Source organism: Mastigoproctus giganteus, chromosome 9 (assembly GCF_048544385.1).
Source record: "Mastigoproctus giganteus isolate SK-2022 chromosome 9, ASM4854438v1, whole genome shotgun sequence".
In the NCBI taxonomy this organism is placed as follows: Eukaryota; Metazoa; Arthropoda; class Arachnida; order Uropygi; family Thelyphonidae; genus Mastigoproctus; species Mastigoproctus giganteus.
In genome coordinates this window covers 153,807,941-153,829,352 of record NC_143583.1, presented here as the reverse complement: position 1 = coordinate 153,829,352, position 21,412 = coordinate 153,807,941, and the positions used below count along the sequence as shown (strand labels likewise).

The 21,412-nt window shown below is 37.4% G+C and overlaps 1 protein-coding gene across 1 annotated transcript in view; it reads right to left on the bottom strand.

The window, feature by feature from the left end:
• The window catches only part of fab1 (1-phosphatidylinositol 3-phosphate 5-kinase fab1), an 809,612-nt gene that overhangs the window by 521,544 nt on the left and 266,656 nt on the right, over positions 1-21,412 (bottom strand). Inside the window, exon 16 of the mRNA XM_090380831.1 lies at positions 1,790-1,930. Coding sequence (XP_090236957.1) covers positions 1,790-1,930 — 141 coding nt within the window. The remainder of the gene's footprint in view (positions 1-1,789; positions 1,931-21,412) is intronic.

Genomic DNA, 21,412 nt, shown 5'->3' with positions numbered 1-21,412 from the left:
CCACTTGTCAGTCATCGACCCAATTTCATAGATCTTGTTTCAGCAGCTCACCCTGATGACTGTCGTTAACCACCCTGCCAACTTCTGTATCATCTGCAAAGTTAGACATTAAGCCTGATATACTTCCATCAATATCATTGATAAATATTGAAAACAATAATGGACCCAGCACTGAACCTTGGGGAACTACACTAATAACATTAGTCCATGAAGAGCAGTACCCATTGATAACCACTCTCTGGCTTCTTCCACTTAAACATCCCTTTATCTATAGCAGTAACTTGCCCTTATTGCCACATTGCTCCACTTTGTACAGCAGTCTTTTCTGTGCAACAGTATCAAAAGCCTTCCTGAAATCCAAGTATATGATGTCAAAATTATTTTTTGCATTCAGTTCCAGCCATTTATTGAAAGTGTTTTGTTTGGTACAAGCACACTAAGTTGTGTATGAACTCTTCCATGGTAAGTTTGAAATTATCCAAGAAGATCCTGAATTGACTTCACATCATTCAAATTATCTCAAGTAAATATATTCTGAATAATACCAATCCAACTGCTTGAGAAAAATAAATGAATTACCTACAAATATGAATAATCCAAGTTTGAATTAAAATAAGTTTTAGGTGCATATTTAGAGAAAGTTTATTCAGGAAAACAACTATAATTATTAAAAATATTTATTTATTAGTTAAAATAAGCATAAAATAAGAGAGTAATTATAAAATGTATAACAATTACATAAATTAAACTTAATGAAATGAATGATATCTTAGCAAATCCACTGTCATTGTCATTTTCTTCCAATTCAATTCAAATTCAATTCACTCTCACTTTCTCCCTTCCCTTTTTTATATTTATTAAGTTATATATATTTTTCCATAGAAATACACTTTTTTTTTTTTTTTTTTTAAACAGACCAAGAATACAAATTTTCTTCCCAACGATACTACAGATCTTCCTGTATGGTGATACTGGTACGCATGAGAAGGATTAAGAATAAATGAATTCTTTCTTTTAGTCATTTTTGATGATTTGCAAAAGCAAGCCTTACTGATAAGTTAATCCCTCTTCAAAAGGATTCTTTATTGCATGAACACACAGATGACTGAATGGAACCAAACAATCAGTCAAGATGTAAAGATTTTACAACTGTGCAAACAATATTTACTTTCCCTCAAGATCTCTGGTTTTTGATATCCCATATGAACAGAATTTTCTGCCCTAGGCCTGACTATTCCCAGTGGCTTGTGCATTAAGAACTTATGCTATATCATAAATATAGCTATTGGAACAAGTGCCTCCGTAGCCAGGTGGGAAGGAGCAGCAGTGCGTAGCACACGCTTCTTGATTTAGACCGGGGTTCGAGCCCGTCACCACCAAATATGGAGGATGCAAAAAGGTCAGGGAATGACCGCCGCATATCCCCGGAGCAATATGGCCTTAGTTGCTAATGCTCCTAAAAACCAAATAACAAAACAAACAAAACAAGCTATTGGAAGAGAAATGCCATATATCTGTAGTTCAATAACAAATTTAATGCATTACTCCAAATGAGAATAAACACCTACTTTAGTGCTAAAAAAAAAAAAAAACCCTCTCCTTTCAAAGGTGATTGGCATTTGTACAGCTCTCCAACATTGTGCAAATACACAAGCCCTTATTATTAATATATATAAACAACAGCATTTATATACATTTGTGTACTGGTATGATTTATTTCAAATCAAATTAATTTGCTTTATTGGAACTTTTAATTCTTTTCTTTTTAATTAAAACAATATTTTCTTACTGGTTTCACATTTAAAACAACAGTAACACCCATATCTAAAAGCATTTCTTGAGCTAAACGTGAGACAGTCTTCTCTACCACAAGGACATCTGGCTTGTAAACTGTTAGCTTGGCTACTGCATTCTTCAGGTATTCGAATTCCTGAAACATAAAATAAATATTTATGAGCTTATAACTCATGTGTAAAATTAAATAACAATAATGGGTTGAAAGAAAGACATTACATTGAATCTAATGAATACATTCTAATAATGTAATGAATTAATTTGGAATATCAATAACACTAATTAAACTACTTGAATTAATTTTTTGCAATATCTGCACAAAATAAATTAGCTACTTGTTACATGACTTATTATATAAATTTATTTAGTATACTGATGGATTTAAGCCATGAAGAGGATAGTTCTTTTAAGAACACGATTAATAAGAAGTATACTATGTTTATGATGCAATTTGAATAGACACAAATGTGTAATAACAAAAAAATGTGTAATAAGGGGAAAAAAAAAAAAATCCTCTTGTGTAAAGTGAGACCTACCTTACTGTTTTTTCAAATCTATTTCATAGCTTTTTTACAACTTCAAATTTTCTCACTTTGTTCATTAGTTCAAACTACCCACATTATCATCACTGAGACCCATACATTCATTATCATAGACAGGGCTAGATTTCCCATTAAGCATCATAGGAACAGCGCCTAAGGCCGATGAAATTTTTAGAGCCTATGAAGGAAGGGAAAAATTAAAAAATAAAACAATGTTCACTCTTTTCACTGTGACTAATGAAAAATGAGCTGAGACACGTGCGCAATCGACTCTAGGATCTTCAATTCTATACACATACGCTATCCAGTGACTGTTCTCGAAACTAGAAGAATCGAAGTGATGGTCGCTCTGTCAATTGGGGTGGTTCATCATTTATGATAGATGAAAACTGAGTCACATTAATTGACGTGATTTGCAGTCAAAGTGTTACAATAGAAGAAAAATTTTACCCACTTTTTTTTAGCACATTTCAGAATAAAAGTGCCAAGGCTTATGAACACCAAAATACAGCCCTGATAATAGATTTACTACTCGTTGCCGTTATCATTCGCAAAAATATGTTTTAATTGCCAATCATGGCATTCGCATTTTTTAAAGATTTATACCAGGGGTGGAAAAAGTTAGTGTCTGAAAGTCACATAAGATAAGCTTCCAGCTTTCCAAAGGCCTCAAAGTATGCACATTTGAAAACTTTTAAAGTACATATGTGAATTTTGCAAGCCTTTCTTTAAACTGCATATGTGAATTTTGCTAAATAAAATTAATACATGCAATAAAAATTTACCTTTCATATTGGGTTATTTCAAAATTACCATTAGCATTAGTAGAGGCACACAATGCAAGAAAGCAAGCTTATACAGCATCAGCCAAAAAATATTCCCATTTCACTGATCCATTCATTCCAAATGTTTGTCTAGTTCTGCCTTGAATTTATTTAAGCTATCAACTTCCACAACAACAGATGGAAGTTTGTTCCTGCAATCAACTACCCGCTGGCTAAAGTCAAACTTCTGCACATCTATTCTACAACTGTCTTTCCTCAGTTTTAATCTATGCCCCCTCAGGTTTGTAACCTCACCAAGAGGAAGAATCCCATCAGCATTGAGCCTGCTCAATCCATTCAAGGCCTAATACACCTCAATCAGATCGCATCGCAGGATCCTAGTCTTCAGGAGCTGCAATTTGCAGAACTCAAGCCTTTCTTCATAAGAGCACCCCTTTGTTCCCTTCACCAGTCTTGTTGCCCTTCTGTGTACTCCTAGCAACTTTACTTCCTTCCTAAAATGAGGCTTCCAGACCTGTAGCAGTACTCAAGGTGTGGCTGGACCATTGCCTTATACAAGGGGATAATCACTTCCTGATCCCTGCTCGCAATATTCCTGCATATCATTGAAAAGCCCCGTGACCTACTCTGGCAGCCTGTCTGGACTACTCAGAAAACTTCATACCTAACTACACAATTACCCTAGGTCTCTTTCATTCTCCACAACCCTGAGTGTAACACCACATAGATGGTGCATTTCTCTGGGGTTACTGCTACCCATATGCAGTATTTTGCATTTGTCAATGTTAAACTTCAGTTGCCACTTCTCAGCCCATCTACCTAACTTTTCTAGATCCAGTTGCAGTGGCACTGTCTTTAGTGTCATTAAACTGTCTTTAGTGTCAGTATACCAACCTGTGTATCATCAACAAATATTGGACATTAAGCCTGATATACCTTCATTGATATCACTAATAAATACATAAGGCAACAATGGGCCCAGCACCGAACCCCAAGGGACTCCACTAATAACAATAGTCCACGCAGAGCAGTATCCATTTATTACCACTCTCTGCCATCTCCACTCAACCATCCCTTTATCCCTTGAATTTATTTAAGCTATCAACTTCCACAACAACAGATGGAAGTTTGTTCCTGCAATCAACTACCCGCAAATTTGCCCTTAATGGCATACCGCTCCAACTTGTACAGTAGTCTTTCATGTGCAACAGTATCGAAAGCTTTCCTGAAATTCAAGTATATGATATCAAAATTATTATCTTTTGAATCCAGTTCCTTTGGAACCACATCACAGTATCCAATCAAATTGGTCAGACAAGACTTCCCCTTGACAAACCCATGCTGTGTCTGAATTATTACTGCAGTCTTGTCTAGATGATCCTGCAATGCTTCTTTAACCACTGACTCCATTATTTTTCTTGGAACAGAAGTCAAACTAACAGATCTGTAATTACTCGTGTCACCCTTTGATCCCCCTTTTGTGAATTGGAGATATATTTGCACATCTCCAGTACGTGGAGACTTCCCCCGAGTCCAAGGAAGCTCTCATAATTATGGCTAAGGGTTTGCTTACTTCCTTTGCTGCCTCCTTTAATACAACTGGATAGATCTCATCCACCCTAGGTGCTTTTCTTACGTTTAACTTCAACAATTTCTCCTCCACTTTGCTCTCATTTATGCAAAATCATTTAATTCCCTGTGAGAGTTTGATAAACATCTGGCCCTGTCCTCCTTGAATAACTCCTCATGTGTGAATGTAGATGCAAAATACTCATTTAGTTCGGCAGCTATCTGAGAATGATCACCTACAGTCAAACCATTGATATCAAGTTGACCAATCTGATTCATCCCCTTCCTTTTAGAGTTTATATAAGTAAAGAAGTCTTTGCTGTTTTTCTTTGCATCCTTTGCCAAGGATTTTTCATGATCTGCCTTTGCTTGCCTAACCTCCTTTGCGACTAAATTAAAAATTAGCCTCTATTTGCCATAGGCTTCTGTGTCACCTGACAATTTATGTGCATCCCATGCAGTTTTCTTCTTTGCCACGAGTTTCATCACTTTATCTTACATCCATTTGGGCCTGAACCTAGAGCAGTATTTCTTAGTTGGAATAAAAAGCCTCGTAGCTTCCGAAATTACTTCCTTGAATGCTTCCCATTTAGAATTTGCTGTTGGTAACATCATCAGGTGGTCCCACTGTATAGATCCTAAGAAATCTCTGAGACCACTGTAGCCGCCTTTATGAAGGTGGCTACAGTGGTCTCAGAGATTCCCTTTACCCGATTGTAGTTACATCTGTAAGTAAATTCCACATCAGTACACTGTGATCACTGCCACCTGGTAGTTCCTTTATCTGTAAATTCTTAATGCAGGAATAACTACTGCTGATAATCAAGATCAAGAGTGTTACTCCCTTTTGTTGCCTCTCTAATATGCTGCTGTAGAAAACAATCATCCAATAAATCAACAAAAGCCTTGCTAGTGTGCAAGTGACCAACCCACAAGTTCCAGTCTATATCTAGGAAGTTAAAATCCTCCATTATAAGACACTCTGATTTACTGGCCCACTATTTCTCTGTACAATTGTTCACTGTACTCATCAGAGTCATTAGGCCTATAACACTCTTACTCTCATTTTTGCTTTCCCAGTGCTTTTGTCACACCAAACTGACTCAACATTGAGCTGTCCATCTATGTCAACTGGATGCACTTCCTTAGATTTTGTGTGTTTCTTAATTAACAGTATAATCCTTCCTCCCTTCCCATCCTGTCTATCCTTTCTGTACACATTGTACTCCCCAAATTCCAATTCTGCATTGCTTATATCTGAGTGGCACCATGTCTCTGATATCCCAACAATATCTGCCTTGGATGTCTTAACCAGTACTTCAAATTCATCAAATTTATTTACTATACTCCTAGCATTGGCGTACATGCAAGTATACATGCACCTGTTCTTACTCTTAGTTACTCTAACACAGCCCATGTATTTACTTGTTTCATGACCCCTAGCAACTGGCTTTCCAGGCTGCTGCTCATTCTAATAGGAGCAGTGCAAGAATCATCTCAACCTCTGTCTGTGGCTACTGTTAAATCTATTAGTCTGTGAATCTCCCCCCCCCCAAGCTAGAAATTTCCAACCCACCTAACATTGCCTTGATTATGATTAATAGCACTCTTTTAAGTACATTTAATGTGCTCATCAATAAAAGTAGTATAATTATCAAAATATTATTTTATAATCCACTTTAAAATTACAGATAAAATACTATTAATTAAAAAAAAAAAAAAATTGGAATTGAATTTGTGTACGTTTTCATTAATGATAGAAATAACATAAATGAATGATTAATAATTTTAATTGATTATTTCCGTTATTAGATATATAATAAATTATTAATTATGCCTATCACAATTTTCAACAGACTCCTTACTTTTTCTTGAATGGACAAGTGCTATTCAAAAACTTGTACACATTTGCACACACACAGAACTACTGTGCCTGGGTGGTTATAGTTGTTGTTGTTATTGAGTTTAACGACACATAGGCTGCTGGGGCCATATTGTATCTTTCTAATGGTGAATATGAAACTATACCTATATTTTATGGTATATTCCTATCTGATTTAAGAAAGTAAATAGTTCCTTTTTATTAGGATCATCTCCCAGGATCTGCATTAAATTTACTGATGACTGTGTATTAGATATTGACTTAAAGATGCCTAAGCGGATGGTTTGAAAGTGGGGACAGTCCACTAGCAAATGGCGAATGGTCAGTTGAACTTGGCATGATGTGCATTGGGGAGCACTGTCATTATTTAATAGATACAGGTGAGTGAGGTGTGTATGCCCAATCCTTAGCCTTCCTAAAATTGTTTCTTCTCTCTATTTTTACGGAAACTGGGGAGCCACAGCTTTGGTTCTGGTTTTATTTTGTATAGTTTGTTTCCTGGATAACCTCTCCAGATCAGTGACCATCTATTGTAACATGCTTTACGAATGATATGTTTGAAATCGGAATACCGTACTTGACAATTCTGTAAAATATTGGTATCTGGTTGTTTGGCTGCAAGATCTGCTCTTTCATTACCTGCTATACCAGAATGCCCTGGTATCCAGCAGAATGTCACAGTTTGGTTTGACTCATTGCACACAAGTAATTTGGAATGGATTTGTTTGATAACAGGGTGAGAGGAGTTGGTATTGCTATTTATGGCAGAGACAGCACTGAGGGAGTCAGTGTATATTAAGGCAGAAGAAATCAGAAGTTGAGTAATGTGATCTAGGGCCAAGTTAATAGCATAAAGCTCTGCAGTGAAGATACTGCATTCTACAGGTAATGAGATAGTAGTAGTGAATGAAGGGAAGATTGCCGCAGCGCCTACTTGGGTCTCAGTTTTTGATCCATCAGTATAGATCTTACAGGCCTGTGAATTAGAAGCAGAATGAGTTTCATGTAGTTGTGCATATTGAAGGGAGACAAGGTTTTCTTTCCCCACTGTTGGAAATAATCATCATAAACTGCACGGATATTTGTCCACGGTGGATCAGGCGGTGTTATGTCCTCATATATATTGCCAATTTCAATATTCCACGTTTGAGTTAGTTCTTTAAGTCTAAGTGCAGCAGGTCTGTTTTCATTTGGTTTGCTGTTGAAGAATGACTCCCATTTGGTATTGTACAGATATCTCCAATTCGGGTGAGAGGGAAGACTGCGGATTTTTGCGGCATACATCAAAAGCAATGTTTTCCTCCGAAGATGTAAGGGAGGTTCGTGGGCTTCAATGTAAAGGCTCTGAACTGGGGAGGTTCTGAAAGCCCCTAGAGAAACTCTCAGAGCACTGTGCTGGATCGTGTTCAATCGCTCTAAAATAGTTTTCCTAGCAGAGTCATACACTGGGGAGCCATAGTCTAAACAGGACCTGATGAGAGCTCGATAGAGATGGATCAGGGTATGCCGATCAGCGCCCCACAACATAGATGACACACACCGGAGGATGTTCAATTTCTTCAAGCAGATGGTCCGAAGGTAGGTCACATGTGCTTGAAAGTTTAGTTTCCTATCTAGCACCAGGCCAAGAAAACGGACAGTGTGAGTAAGAGGTATTGGCATGTTATTGATCTTTAGCTCAGGATCAGGATCAGGATGAAGTGATCGTAGTTTGCAAAAGTGTGTAGTGGTGGATTTCTGTTCAGCAAGACGATATCCATTGCATAAGGTCCAGGTTTCTATTTTGTATAGAGCATTTTGCAACTGTCTTTTGATAGTATTCATACTTTGTGATTGGCAGGATATAGTGAGGTCATCTGCATACATATAAATTTGAATGGTTTTTGGAAGATCTTCCAATATTTTGTTGACTCGAATCGCAAATAGGGTAGCACTCAGTATTGAACCCTGCGGGACACCCTCTTCTTGAATGTGAGTTGCTGACAGCATGTTTTTATATCGGACTTGAAAAGTGCGTAATTTTAAAAAGTTCTGAATGATTTGAGGAAGATAGCCTCTCAGCCCCCACCGATGCATATCTTTAATAATGCCATAGCGCCAGGTAGTATCGAATGCTTTGTAAATATCTAGGTTGACCATCACTAGGTGCTGTTTCATGACGAAGGCATTTCGTATGTTGCATTCAAGTTTTACAAGTAAATCTAGGGTGGATCTGTTTTTATGGAAGCCATATTGGTGATCAGAGAGAAGATTCTGGGAATCTAGAAACCAGGTGAGCCTCTTATGTACCATCCTTTCAAAGATTTTGCCTAAACAGCTTGTTAATGATATCGGTCTGTAGTTCTGAACCAGAGTGGGATCTTTGCCTGGTTTTGGAATAGCACAAATATAGGAATGCCGCCAGGACAGAGGATAAGTATTTTCTGAAAAGATACAGTTATAGAATATTAATAATATGCCAAGGTCAGATTCACATAGATGCTGCAACATACTGTAGTGAATACCATCTGGTCCTGCTGCACTATTTGACGATTTGCTTAAGCATTCCTTCAGCTCGACTAAAGTAAAAGGCTGGTAATAAGGGAGTGAGAGTCTAGTTTGAAAATTTAATTTTTGACGTTCTTCATTAGTTTTAATGCGTTGAAAGGATGTCACATAAGAGGATGAGGCGGAAATTTCATAAAAAGACTCTGATAGCGCATTTGCAATATCATTAGGGGAAGATAATTCCTGCCCATTCCATTGTATTATTGGTGATTGCAACGGTAGAAATTTCCCATTGAGTGCTCGTATTTTTTTCCAAATAATTCGAGTGTCAGTATTTTTGTTAATGGATGAGGCGAAGTTAGTCCAGGATTCATGTTTTGCTTTTTTTCTAATCTGTCTCGCTTTAGCTCTGAGTTTTTTGTAAACAATTAGGTTGGCGGTAGTTGGGAATTTACGAAAGTGGTTCCAAGCTCGGTTTTTATCACGCTTTGCTTTGGAACATTCTTCATTCCACCACTGATTTTGGTGTACACTCTTGTGCAGGTTAGATTTTGGAATGGAAATTTCTGCTGCAGATAATACTTGGCTGGTAATGTGGTCAGTTACGTTATCAAGATTCTGTTGCTCTACATATTGCTTTTCAAATATAACACAACTGGAATAGGTTTTCCAGTCTGCTTTTTGGAAGTTCCGAGAAGTACGGCCTTTAGGGTATGACATGATCTGTGTTTGAATTGAACTGATGATAGGGAAATGGTCACTGTGGAATGGATCATTTAGCACTAACCATTCCATGCTTGGAAAAAGAGATGCTGAACAGATGGATAGGTCTATGGCGGATGTAGTACCAGCAGGTAGTTGAACATGAGTTGGAGAACCAGAGTTTAAAAGAGTCAGGTTATGGCTATCCAGGAATATTTCGATTAGTTTGCCTCTACCATCCATGGTGGAGGATCCCCACAATGGATGGTGACCATTGAAATCACCAAGTAAACAGACGGGAGGTGGAAGTTGCGTAATAAGGCTGTCCACAGTTCAGTCTGGGAGCAAGGATAATTCGGTGATATATAGATGGATGCAAGTGATAACGATATTCCCATTGCTATCCAGACTGCTACAACTTCTAAGGAGGTCTTTAGTTGGAGATGTCTTGAGGGAATTGTAGATTTCACAAGTATAGCTACCCCACCACGAGCAGGAGAGTTAGAAACCCTGTCTCGCCTAAACATAGTATAATTTTTGATTTTGACCAAAGCGTGTGGTGATAAAAATGTTTCTTGTAAGCACGCACCTACTGCATTAGTTTGAGTGAGTAAATCACTGAGTTCGTCTATATTACTGCGTAATCCTCGACAGTTCCATTGTAGGAATTTATTCATTGGTTGGATTTGTTTGAGGAAGATTGATCTGACTGTTTTTTCTGAGAAGGTTTCTGTCTGCTTGGTTTTGGTTTCTCATTTCTGGGAAAGATTGGGCGTCCTGTATCCATGATATCACTAGCATGTAACTCTAGTACTGTGTCGTCATCCTCCGATTGAACATCAGTTTCCATGTTGATATTTCGTGGCTTCACCTTTTTCTGATTTTCAACGGTAGTTGATTTTGTTGTTTCGGGAAAAGTTGAGATAGCATCAGTTGGGATGCTGATCGGCGTATTGCTGGTTTCGTTGACTGTAGGTTTCTTATTGCACGATAAAACAGTTTTGGCCCAGGTGGCAAAGGAAATTCTCGGTTCTATGGACACAGCTGTTTGAGTTGCAGCTGAGCGGCTGGTTCTAGTAACAGATGCGTATGATCGGCTAGGAATGGTTAGTAGCACCTGCTTTCTTGCTTCAGGGTAAGTGACTTTATGTTCAACTTTATATTTCTGGATTTTTTTTCCTGTTTTCCAAAGGTCACATGCTTTAGAAAATGCAGGGTGGTTTTCCTTACAGTTTGGACAAATAGGTGTGGAAGCTGTACAGTCTTCTTGAGAATGCTCCTTGGAACCACAAAGAGGACACACAGCATCGCCTCGGCATGCTGTTTGAGAATGACCGTACTTCTGACATTTAAAGCAGCGAATGGGGTTTGGGATGTAAGGACGAATCTTACAATTTAGGTAACCTGCTTTAACAGAAGATGGAAGAGTGGGAGTACTGAAAGTTAAAATGATGGACCTGGTTGGTAGTAGGTTGCCATCTTTTTTAGTCATGATTCTCCGTGCACGAGTCACTTTTTGATCACTAAGCTCTTGTATTATTTCTTGTTCAGAGACATTTAGTAAGTCCCATTCGCTGATGACGCCTTTAGAGGTGTTCAGGGTGTTATGTGGCATAACTGACACTGGAATGCTGTTAAAAGTTGTCAATTTTAACAATTTTTCTGAATGGCTTGGCTTGGAAGCTTCAATTAGAAGGTCTCCAGATTGAAGATGCTTCACCATTTTAGGAGTTCCAACAACCGATTCTAAACATTTCTGTATTAGAAATGGCGATAATTTGCCTACAGGTTGTGTGGATAATGAGTGCATTATTAGAAATGCTGGCATATCTGCACTCTGTTTTTCAGTCCGCTGTCTCTTCGGACGATTCAAGTCATGCTCTGAATCAGAGTTGACAGGTCTGGAGCTCGTGGGCTCTAGCAGTGGATATGCATCACAATCCATCGTTGCTCCTTTCAGCCCTGGAAGAGGGAATTCCTTCTCCCAGGTTACCGACCCTGCCATGTGGAGGCAGGAGCAGTGCCAACCAGTGACCAAGCGATCAGCAGAAGAAGAGAGCAGTACGTTGCTAGCGATAGCAGTGACATTGCAAGTGGGGTTAGCAGTAACGTTGCTAGCTGTGAAGCAGTGACGTTGCTCAGCGAGGGAAGCAGTAACGTTGCGAGCGGTCAGCAGTGACGTTGCGAGCGGTGGAGGGTTTATTTAAGCACTAGTACTCGCCCTAGGAAAATCGCTAGAAAATCGCACTAGAAAGATCACTTGGGAACTATCGCTTGGCACTCGGGGCCGGGTGGTTATAGCACTTTACATTTAGCAACACTGGATCAAATCTTGCCACTGTAATTTTTTTCCCCTCCTTGTTTTCTTGTCTATTTTATAATAAACTAATTTGCACATAATTGATTATTTTGATTATTAGTCATAATTCATTATTCAAATTTTAAGACTCTCAATAACTACTCTTAACTACTTTTCATATACAGTCCTCATTAGTGGTAGTACCCCCAACAGTAACAAACACAGCAGTACAGGTCTGTCAGGAAAAAGCTTTTGGGTTTCATAAAATTCTGCATGTGGTATAGCGATACTTTTACATATAAGGAGTTCCTTAGATTTTATGCTCTTCATAGCAGGTTAGTTTTTGAAACAATTTTGAGGGTTTCTTATTTTAATATACTATACTGTATTTAGCCCTAGGGGCTATCAGGTCTGGACATTTGTGCAATAAGTGTGAGCTTAAGCGAGACAAGTTGCTTAGCCAGATTTATATTTTTCTCTTATTGTACAGAGTTATATTGCCTGAAAGTAGCTGGCCCTACTTCCATGTAGTATAGGGTGGGCGGGCAGGAGATTGCTACTCAGCTAAACAGGCTAAATTGGGCTGAGGTGATTGTTATTCCTTCAATTTCGTGCTCTTGTGATCATTAGCCCCTGGGACAGCCAGCCCATTTAACTTCGGTGGCGGAGGATTTTACTAACTGGCAATAGATTTCATGGTTATTTTAATAGTTCCATTTAAGATTGAGATTCAGAGCTCCTCGCTCCCTAACATTTTGTATATATTTAACCAGTTATCAACATTATTGATCCTTGGTTTTTAATTGTATATATACTAATTTTATTTATACAAATATGTCCTCTAGTGAGGTTGACTTTCTGTGTGATGAAGAATTGATGGCAGCTACCAGTGAAGTAACAGAGGATGAATGCAAAGAAATAAATATGGAAATTCCAAGTCAGGTCCAAGAACTGAATGAATTAGAAGTATACCAAGAACTCCTGTTAAGGGCAGGTCGTAGTCACTTTGAGGTCCTCCTCAAAGTGACTATGACTTTCTTTTTCTAAAAAGAAAAAAGTTAAGGTGCCAGCCAAAGAAGTGAATTCTGATTCAAATGTTAAAGATAAGAAAGAAAAGAATTGGAAAAGATGAAGAAAAGATGACAGTGTTATGGATAAAGTTGAACGTTTTGAATATATAAGAGAAGCAAAAACTTGTTTAAGAAGTTTTTATGGGACATTAATGGTAAGGTTCCAACTGCAGCTATACAAATCATTCTTGATTTTTGGGACAAGTTGGAAGCCAAAGTGCAAACTGAAGTTGATGTGCTTAAGAAGTCTTATAAACTTATGCCAAGAATATACTTGGATATGTATAACAAGTGTTTGGAGGAGGGTGTCTTCCCCCAGGACTGGAAGGAGGCACAGGTGAAGTTGATTTCGAAAGGAGTTGATAAACTTTTAAATAAAACTGGTTCATATTGCCCAATTGCTCTGTTATCTGTGCTGGGAAAGACTTATGAATGATTGTGTATCAATCGTTTAATGATTAGTTATAATATAAGGCTATATCCTCTGAAAACCAATTTGGTTTTAAAAAAAAGTTATGGAACAGAGGATGCTATACATAGCTTGATTCAGGCAGTGGAGGGCTGTGGGATCGTATATGCTAGGAATTCTTATAGATTTTAAGGGTTCCTTCGACAGGTTGTGGCGGGACGGCATCCTTGCTTGTATAAGAGCAACAGAGTGCTCTGTTTTATTATATAAAGTATTCAGAGACTATTTTAATGATAGGAAAGTGAATGTAAAACTACATATACTAAAGTTGAAAAAGTAGTAGGGGCATGTGATGCAAGAAAGTAAGTGTATGAGCTTATGCAGCATCAGCCAAAAAAAAAAATTTACAAAACAATTCCCTCTAAATGTTTGTCCAGTTCCTCCTTAAATTTATTTAACCTATCAACTTCCACAACGACAGATGGAAGTTTGTTCCAGCAATTAACCACCCCCTGGCTAAAAGCAAATTTCCACACATCTATTCTACATCTGTCTTTCCTCAATTTGAATTTATGCCCCCTTAGGTTCGTAATCTGAGCAGGAGGAAGAATCCTATCAGCGTTGAGCTTGCTCAAACCATTCAAGGCCTTATACACCTCTATCAGATCACCTCGCTGGTGGCTAGTCTCCAGTCGCTGCAATTTGCAGAACTTAAGCCTCTCTTGGTAAGAGGATCCCTTCATTCCCCTCACCAATCTTGTTGCCCTTCTCTGTACATGCTCAAGCAAGTCTACATCCTTCCTAAAATGAGGCCTCCAGACCTGTATGCAGTACTCAAGGTGTGGCCTGACCATTGCCTTATACAGAGGGACAATCACATCCTTTTCCCTGATAGCAAAATTCCTGTATATCATTGAAAAAACCCCATGACCTGCCCTGGAAGCCTGTCTGCATTGCTCAGAAAACTTCATATCTGACTGCACAATTACTCCCAGGTCTTTTTCATTTTCTACCACCTTAATTGTAGTACCACACGGTTGGTACGTTTCTCGGGGGTTACTTCTACCTAAATGCAGTACATTGCATTTGCCAACGTTAAACTTCAATTGCCACTTCTCAGCCCATCTGCCCAACTTTTCTAGATCCTGTTGCAGTAGCATACTGTCTTTAGTGTCATTAACAACCCTACCATAAAAAAGGTACCTGGAACAACCCTACCATAAAAAAGGCACCTACCAACTTATGTATCATTGACCAACTTGGACATTAAGCCTGATATACCTTCATTGATAAATACACAAAACAACAATGGGTTCAGCACTGCCCTGGAGAACTCCACTAATAACATTTTTTTTTTTTTGTCCACGTAGAGCAGTGTCTATTTATTACCACTCTCTGCCGTCTCCCACTCAACCATCTCTTTATCCCTTGCAGCAATTTGCCCTTAATGCCATACCGTTCCAACTTGTACAGCAGTCTTCCAAGTGCAATAGTATCAAAGGTTTTCCTGAAATCCAAGTATATGATATCAAAATTATTTTTTGCATCCAGTTCTTTTGTGACCACATAGTAGTATCCAATCAAATTGGTTAGACAAGACTTCCACTTAACAAACCCATGCTGTGTCTGAATTAATACTGAAGTCTTGTCTAGGTGATCCTGTATCACCTCTTTATCAAGTGACACCATTATTTTCCCTAGAACAGAAGTTAAACTAACAGGTCTATAATTATTTGTGTCACCCTTTGAACCTCCTTTGTGAATATGGGATACATTTGCATGTCTCCAGTCCATGGGGATGCTTTCATAATTATGGCTAAGGGTTTGCTAACTTCCCTCGCTGCCTCCTTCAATATAACTGGATAGATTCCATCCGCCAGGTGCCTTTTTTATGTTTAACTTCAACTCCACTTTGCTCTCTGTTTTTACAAAATCACTTAGCTCTCTGTTATAGTTTGATAAACTTCTGGCATTCCCCTCCTTAAATAACTCCTCATGTGTGAATGTAGATGCAAAATACTCATTCAGTTTATCAGCTACTTGAGCAGGATCAGCAACAGTCGAACCATCTATGTTAAGTGGACCAATTTGATTCATGTCCCTTCCTTCTAGAATTTACATAAGTAAAGAACTCTTTGCTGTTTTTCTTTGCATCCTTTGCCAAAAATTTCTTGTAATCTGCCTTTGCCTACCTAACCTCCTTTGCGACTTGATTACGGACTAAGCTTATATCTGGCATAGGCTTCTTTGTCGTCTGATAATTTATATGAATCCCAGGCATTTTTCTTCTCTGCCACAAGCCTCATTAATTCATCTGACATCCATTTAGGCCTGAACCTTGAACAGTATTTCTTAGTTGGCATGAAAAGCCTAGTAGCATCCAAAGATTAAGTCCATGAAGGCTTCCCATTTAGAATATACCATTGGTAACATCAGTTGATCCCACTGTATAGAATTTAAAAACTGTCTGAGACCACTGTAGTCACCTTTACAAAAGCAGAAATCCTTCCCTTTACCCTTGATGTAAGCATTCATAATTATGGCTAAGGATTTACTTATGTCCTTTGCTGCTTCCTTTAATATAACTGGATAGATTCCATCTACCCCAGGTGCATTTCTTATGTTCAATTTCAACAATTTCTCCTCAAAAGGGGAGGAGAAATTGCTCTTTATTATTATATAATCATTTAGCTCCCTCTCAGAGTTTGATACGCTTCTGGCCTCCACTTCCCAACAGACTTCCTCGTGTGAATGTAGATGCAAAATACTCATTCACTTTGTCAGCTATTTCAGCAGGTTCATCAACAATCAAACTGTCGATGTCAAGTCAAAAAGGACCAATCTGATTCATCCCCTTCCTTCTAGAGTTCACATAAATAAAGGAGTCTTTACTGTTTTTCTTTGCATTGTTTGCCAAAGATTTTTAGTAATCTGCCTTTGCTTGCCTAATGTCCTTTGTGACTTGATTACGGACTATCTTATGTCAACCATAGCATTTGTGTCTCCTGATAATTTATATGCATCCCATGCATTTTTCTTCTCTGCGACAAGTCTCATTAGATCATGTGGCATCCATTTAGGCCTAAACCTTGTACAGTATTTCTTAGTTGGTATCAAATGCCTACTAGCTTCTAAGATTAATTCCTCGAATGCTTCCGATTTAGAATTTGCTGTTGGTAGCATCATCAGTTGGTCCCAGTGTATAGAATTTAAAAAATCTCCAAGACCACTTTTGTAAAGATACCTCTACGAAAGCACAAACCCTTACCTTTACCTCTGATGGTATTTAGATCTTTAAGTAAATCGCACATCACACTGTGATCACTGCCACCTAGTGGCTCCATTATCTGCAGATTCATAAGAAGAATCACTGCTGATAATCAGATCAAGAATTTTACTCCCTCTGGTTGCCTATAGAACATGCTGCTGAAGAAAACAATCATCCAATAAATCCACAAAATCTTGCTAATGTGCAGTGATTAACACACAAGTTCCAGTCTATATCTGGGAAGTTAAAATTCCCCAATATAAGACAATCTGATTTACTGGCCCACTCTATTTTTCTGTACAGTTGTTCATTTTACTCATCAGAGTCATTAGGCCTATTACACACTCCTACTCTCATTTTCCCTTTCCCAATGTTTATGTCACACCAAACTGACTCAACACTGCACTGTCCATCCACATCAACTGGATGCACTTCCTTACATTTTATGTGTTTCTTAAATAACAGCATCACCCATCCTCCCCTTCTATCCTGTTTATCCTTTCTGTACACATTGTACTCCCCAAATTCCAATTCTGCATTCCTTATCTCTGTGTGACAACATGTCTCTGATATCCCAACCACATCAGCCTTTGATGTCCTCACCAGCACCTCAAATTCATCAAATTTTTTACTATACTCCTAGCATTGGTGTACATGCAAATATAGATATGTTTGTTTGTTGTTGTTTGTTATTTGGTTTTTAGGAGCATTAGCAATTAAGGCCATATTGCTCCGGGGATATGTGGTGGTCATTCCCTGACCTTTCCACATCCTCCATATGTGGTGGTCACGGGCTCGAACCCCGGTCTAATTAAGAAGTGTGTGCTACGCACTGCTGCTCCTGCCCACCTGGCTACGGAGGCGTCTGAAAATATATGCACCTGTTCCTGTTCTTAGCTACCCTAACACAGTCCATGTATTTACTTGTTCCGCAATGACTCCCAGCAGTCTCTCAAATCCCCTGCAACTTGTTTTCCAGGCTGCTGCTCATTCCAATAGAAGCAGTGCAGGAATCACGTTCACCTCTGCCTGTGGCTACTGTTAATCTATTAGCATTAGTATATGATGCAAGAAAGCAAGCTTATACAGCATCAGCCAAAAAAAAAAAAAAAAAAAACCCCTTCCCATTCACTACAAGATAGATGGAAGTTTGTTCCAGTAATCAACCACACGCTGGGTAAAGGTAAAGTTCTGCACATCTATTCTACAACTGTCTTTCCTCAATCTAAATTTATGTCCCCTCAGGCAATTAATCTGGGCAAGAAGAAGAATCCCATTAGTCTGTGAATCCCTCCAATCTAGCAGTTTTTCTGACCCACCTAACACTGCCTCAATAGCATCAGCAAATATACTTGCACCCTTTATATTTAAGTGTATCCCATTCCTGTAGAAGCAATCTCTCCTGTTAACAAGCACAGAACATGCTGAGAAAAATTCTACTCTAGGCTTTTGTTACCACTATCCAAAAAAAAAAATAGTTGATCAAAAATAATAAAATAAAACAAACTACCTATTTTGTTTCCCTCCTCATGTAGGAATCTGTTCAGCTAGTCTAGAAATATCTAGAGCAGTGGTTCTCAAACTTTTAATGTGAAGACACCCTAAATCCACTATGAAAAATTCCTGGCACCCCCAGCACTGGGTGCATGGGTGTTGGCAGAATATTTTGTAAGGTGGTGCATGTGGAAGGGCAATAAGGGAATTTTTTTTTGAAAAATGCCTGAAAAAAACATTTGGCTTTTCGTACAGGATTTTTAAACAAAAATTTTTTTATTTAAAAATTGGCCTCATACCGCATTTTATGCACAATTTCTATATCTCTAAAAATAATAAATTGTATGAAAAAATCTAAATTAAAGAAATAATATTCAATTGTTTTTTCATACTTATTTTAATGTTTTTAAAACAATAAGTACATTTTCTAATTTATATCCAGAAACTAAAATAATTAAAAAAAAAAACAATACAAACTTATAATGAAATTTTATTAATTTTAGGAAAAAATGCTTATTACAATAAAAATATATTCTTAAAAATAGAACAAAACATAAAACAATTAATGTGAATCATGTGCTTGATGCGATTTACATAGTTCGTTTATATTTGGGCGTATTTTAGACAAACATACTCGCATTTCATTTTCAACCGACTTCAGTCTTTCTGTCTTTTTAGTTTTGATATTAACGAGCGTATAAACCTCGAGTTCGCACAAGTACGAGGTAGAAAATTGTACCAAAACTTGAAGTGCTCTGGCTCCTGTGTTGGAATATTCCTTCTTAATTAATATCCAAAAGGATTCGAGCGAAATTTCAGAGTATTTTAATCGCAATGTACGGTCATTGCGAATTTGTATTAATTCTTCTTCTTCTTCTTCTTTAAGGCTTAACTCCATTTTATTAGATGTCAATTCAACAAACGGATTTCATATCCAGTCAAAACTGTCGACAGATATATCAGGAAAATAATGACAAATCTGTTCTTCTAGTGATGTTAAGTGTTCAGAAATTAACTTCTTTATATTTTTATTTTTTGTTGCAGCTGTCTTTGAAAACATTTCCATGTTGGCTTTGTTAACTTTAATTTTCCAAAATTTTACCCTGTCTTTAAAAGTGGCAATTTTATCAGAAGAGTTTAATTAATTTTCATCTCTTCCTTGCATACCGGAATTTACATTATTCAGTTGTTCAAATATATCTGTTATATAAGCAAATTTTGTACACCAAAAATCATTTTTCAACAATCGACAAAATTCATGCTTGTTTTCTTGTTCAAAAAAAGTGAGTAGTTCTACTTTTAATTCATAAACACGACTCAATACTCGTCCTTTGGACGCATCTGACATCAGTATGAAGAGGAAGGTTCAAATGCGCAGATCTCAGTTCTTCACACAGTTTTGCAAACAACCGTGATTTGAGAGGCCTGCTCTTAATATAATTAGCCATTTTAATTATTTCATTCAGGACAGTCAGTAATTCTTTTCCTAGTATTTTTGCGATTAAAGCTTGTCAATATAAAAAACAATGAGCAGATATGATATTCTTATTTTCTTTTTTTGGCTAGTGATAGAAAACCCTTTAATGCCCCAACCATGGATGGTGCCCCATCTGTGCATATTACCATACGATTCCCATGATACATCTATAGATTTTAAATATTCATTTAAAACAATAAAAACATCTTTACCTGTCATGGTTTGTTCTAATTCTTTGCAACATAAATTTTTTTCTATTATTTTATCATTTTCAATAATACGAACAAATGCCAATAGTTGGCCTTTACCTCCAATATCTGTAGATTCATCTACTTGTAATGCAAATATAGAAGATTTTTTAATTTTAGAAGAAACAATTTTTTCAATATTATCTGACATATCACAAATATCTATGAATCATATCATTGGACAAAGGAATTTTCTTTAATTCTTCTTCTTCTATCCCAAACATTGTTTTACAAATTACTGCACAGGCAGGGAGAATTAGTTTCTCTGCAATAGTATGCAGTTTCATTTCTTTGGCTATTATTTCTGCCACTAAATAACAGGCTTCTTGTGCTCGCTCAGCAACTTAAAATTTGTTTTATAAAACTAGAACTTTTTTTTTCTTGTGATTTTAATAATCTTTTGAAGTAATCTTGTGTCTAATTAGAAACGTTACTATGTTTTGTAGTGAAATGTCACGATAATTTGTTTGGATTCATAGCATCATTTGCTAATAGTACTCCATAAACAATACTCATAGGATTAGGTGCAAAACTATCACCACACCATGTAAACCCCATTTCTAAGTAACTGTCTTGATACACATGAGTTTTTTTTCTTTTTTATAGTTGAAATTGTGCTTACTTCAGTTTTACTGCTGCTCTGTGAAGTATCTTCATTGTATGCCACTATTTCTTCATTCAAATGTTCATTACTATCTTGATTTTTTCTCTTTTTAATAATAAAGTTTTCCATGGCCACTGTTTTAAAGTATTTGAAATAGAAATATTAACTAAAACTTTAACATGCAAAACATGCTCAACTATATGCACAACTAGGCACATTGATACACCAAAGGAGGAATGCAAGCTAAGGGCTAAGATCCGCTAAGTGATTATGAGCGTTCACAGTAGCACTGTGCTGTTTCAAATACAGTGTATGCAATGGATGGGTTGGCTGTTCTGTATATGTAGGTGTATATACATAAACACTGCGATGCAGTCAGCAATTATTTCATGACGACTTCTAATTTACACAGTTGCATGAAAATCAAAGACCTTTTGTAGCAATGGCCACGATGTAAGACGATGCTAAATTTGACATTGCGGCTCCCCTATAAAGAGTAAGCGGCACTCACCTTGAGAACCACTGATCTAAAGATTCCCTTGGATTGGAGAAGTGCCGATATATCATCAATACACAAAGTGATTTTAAGAGTGAGATGAGTAACTACAGAACAATGTCTCACTGCTAGAGATATATCATGGAAGCAATGTTCAAGAGTGCAATACAGTATAATTTAGAAAATACAGAATGTTTAAAACTCATGAATAATTATAAAGGATAAACTCAGAGTGGGTGTGTACTCCACAATGGCAGACTTTGATTGATGCTTGCACATAGGCAGT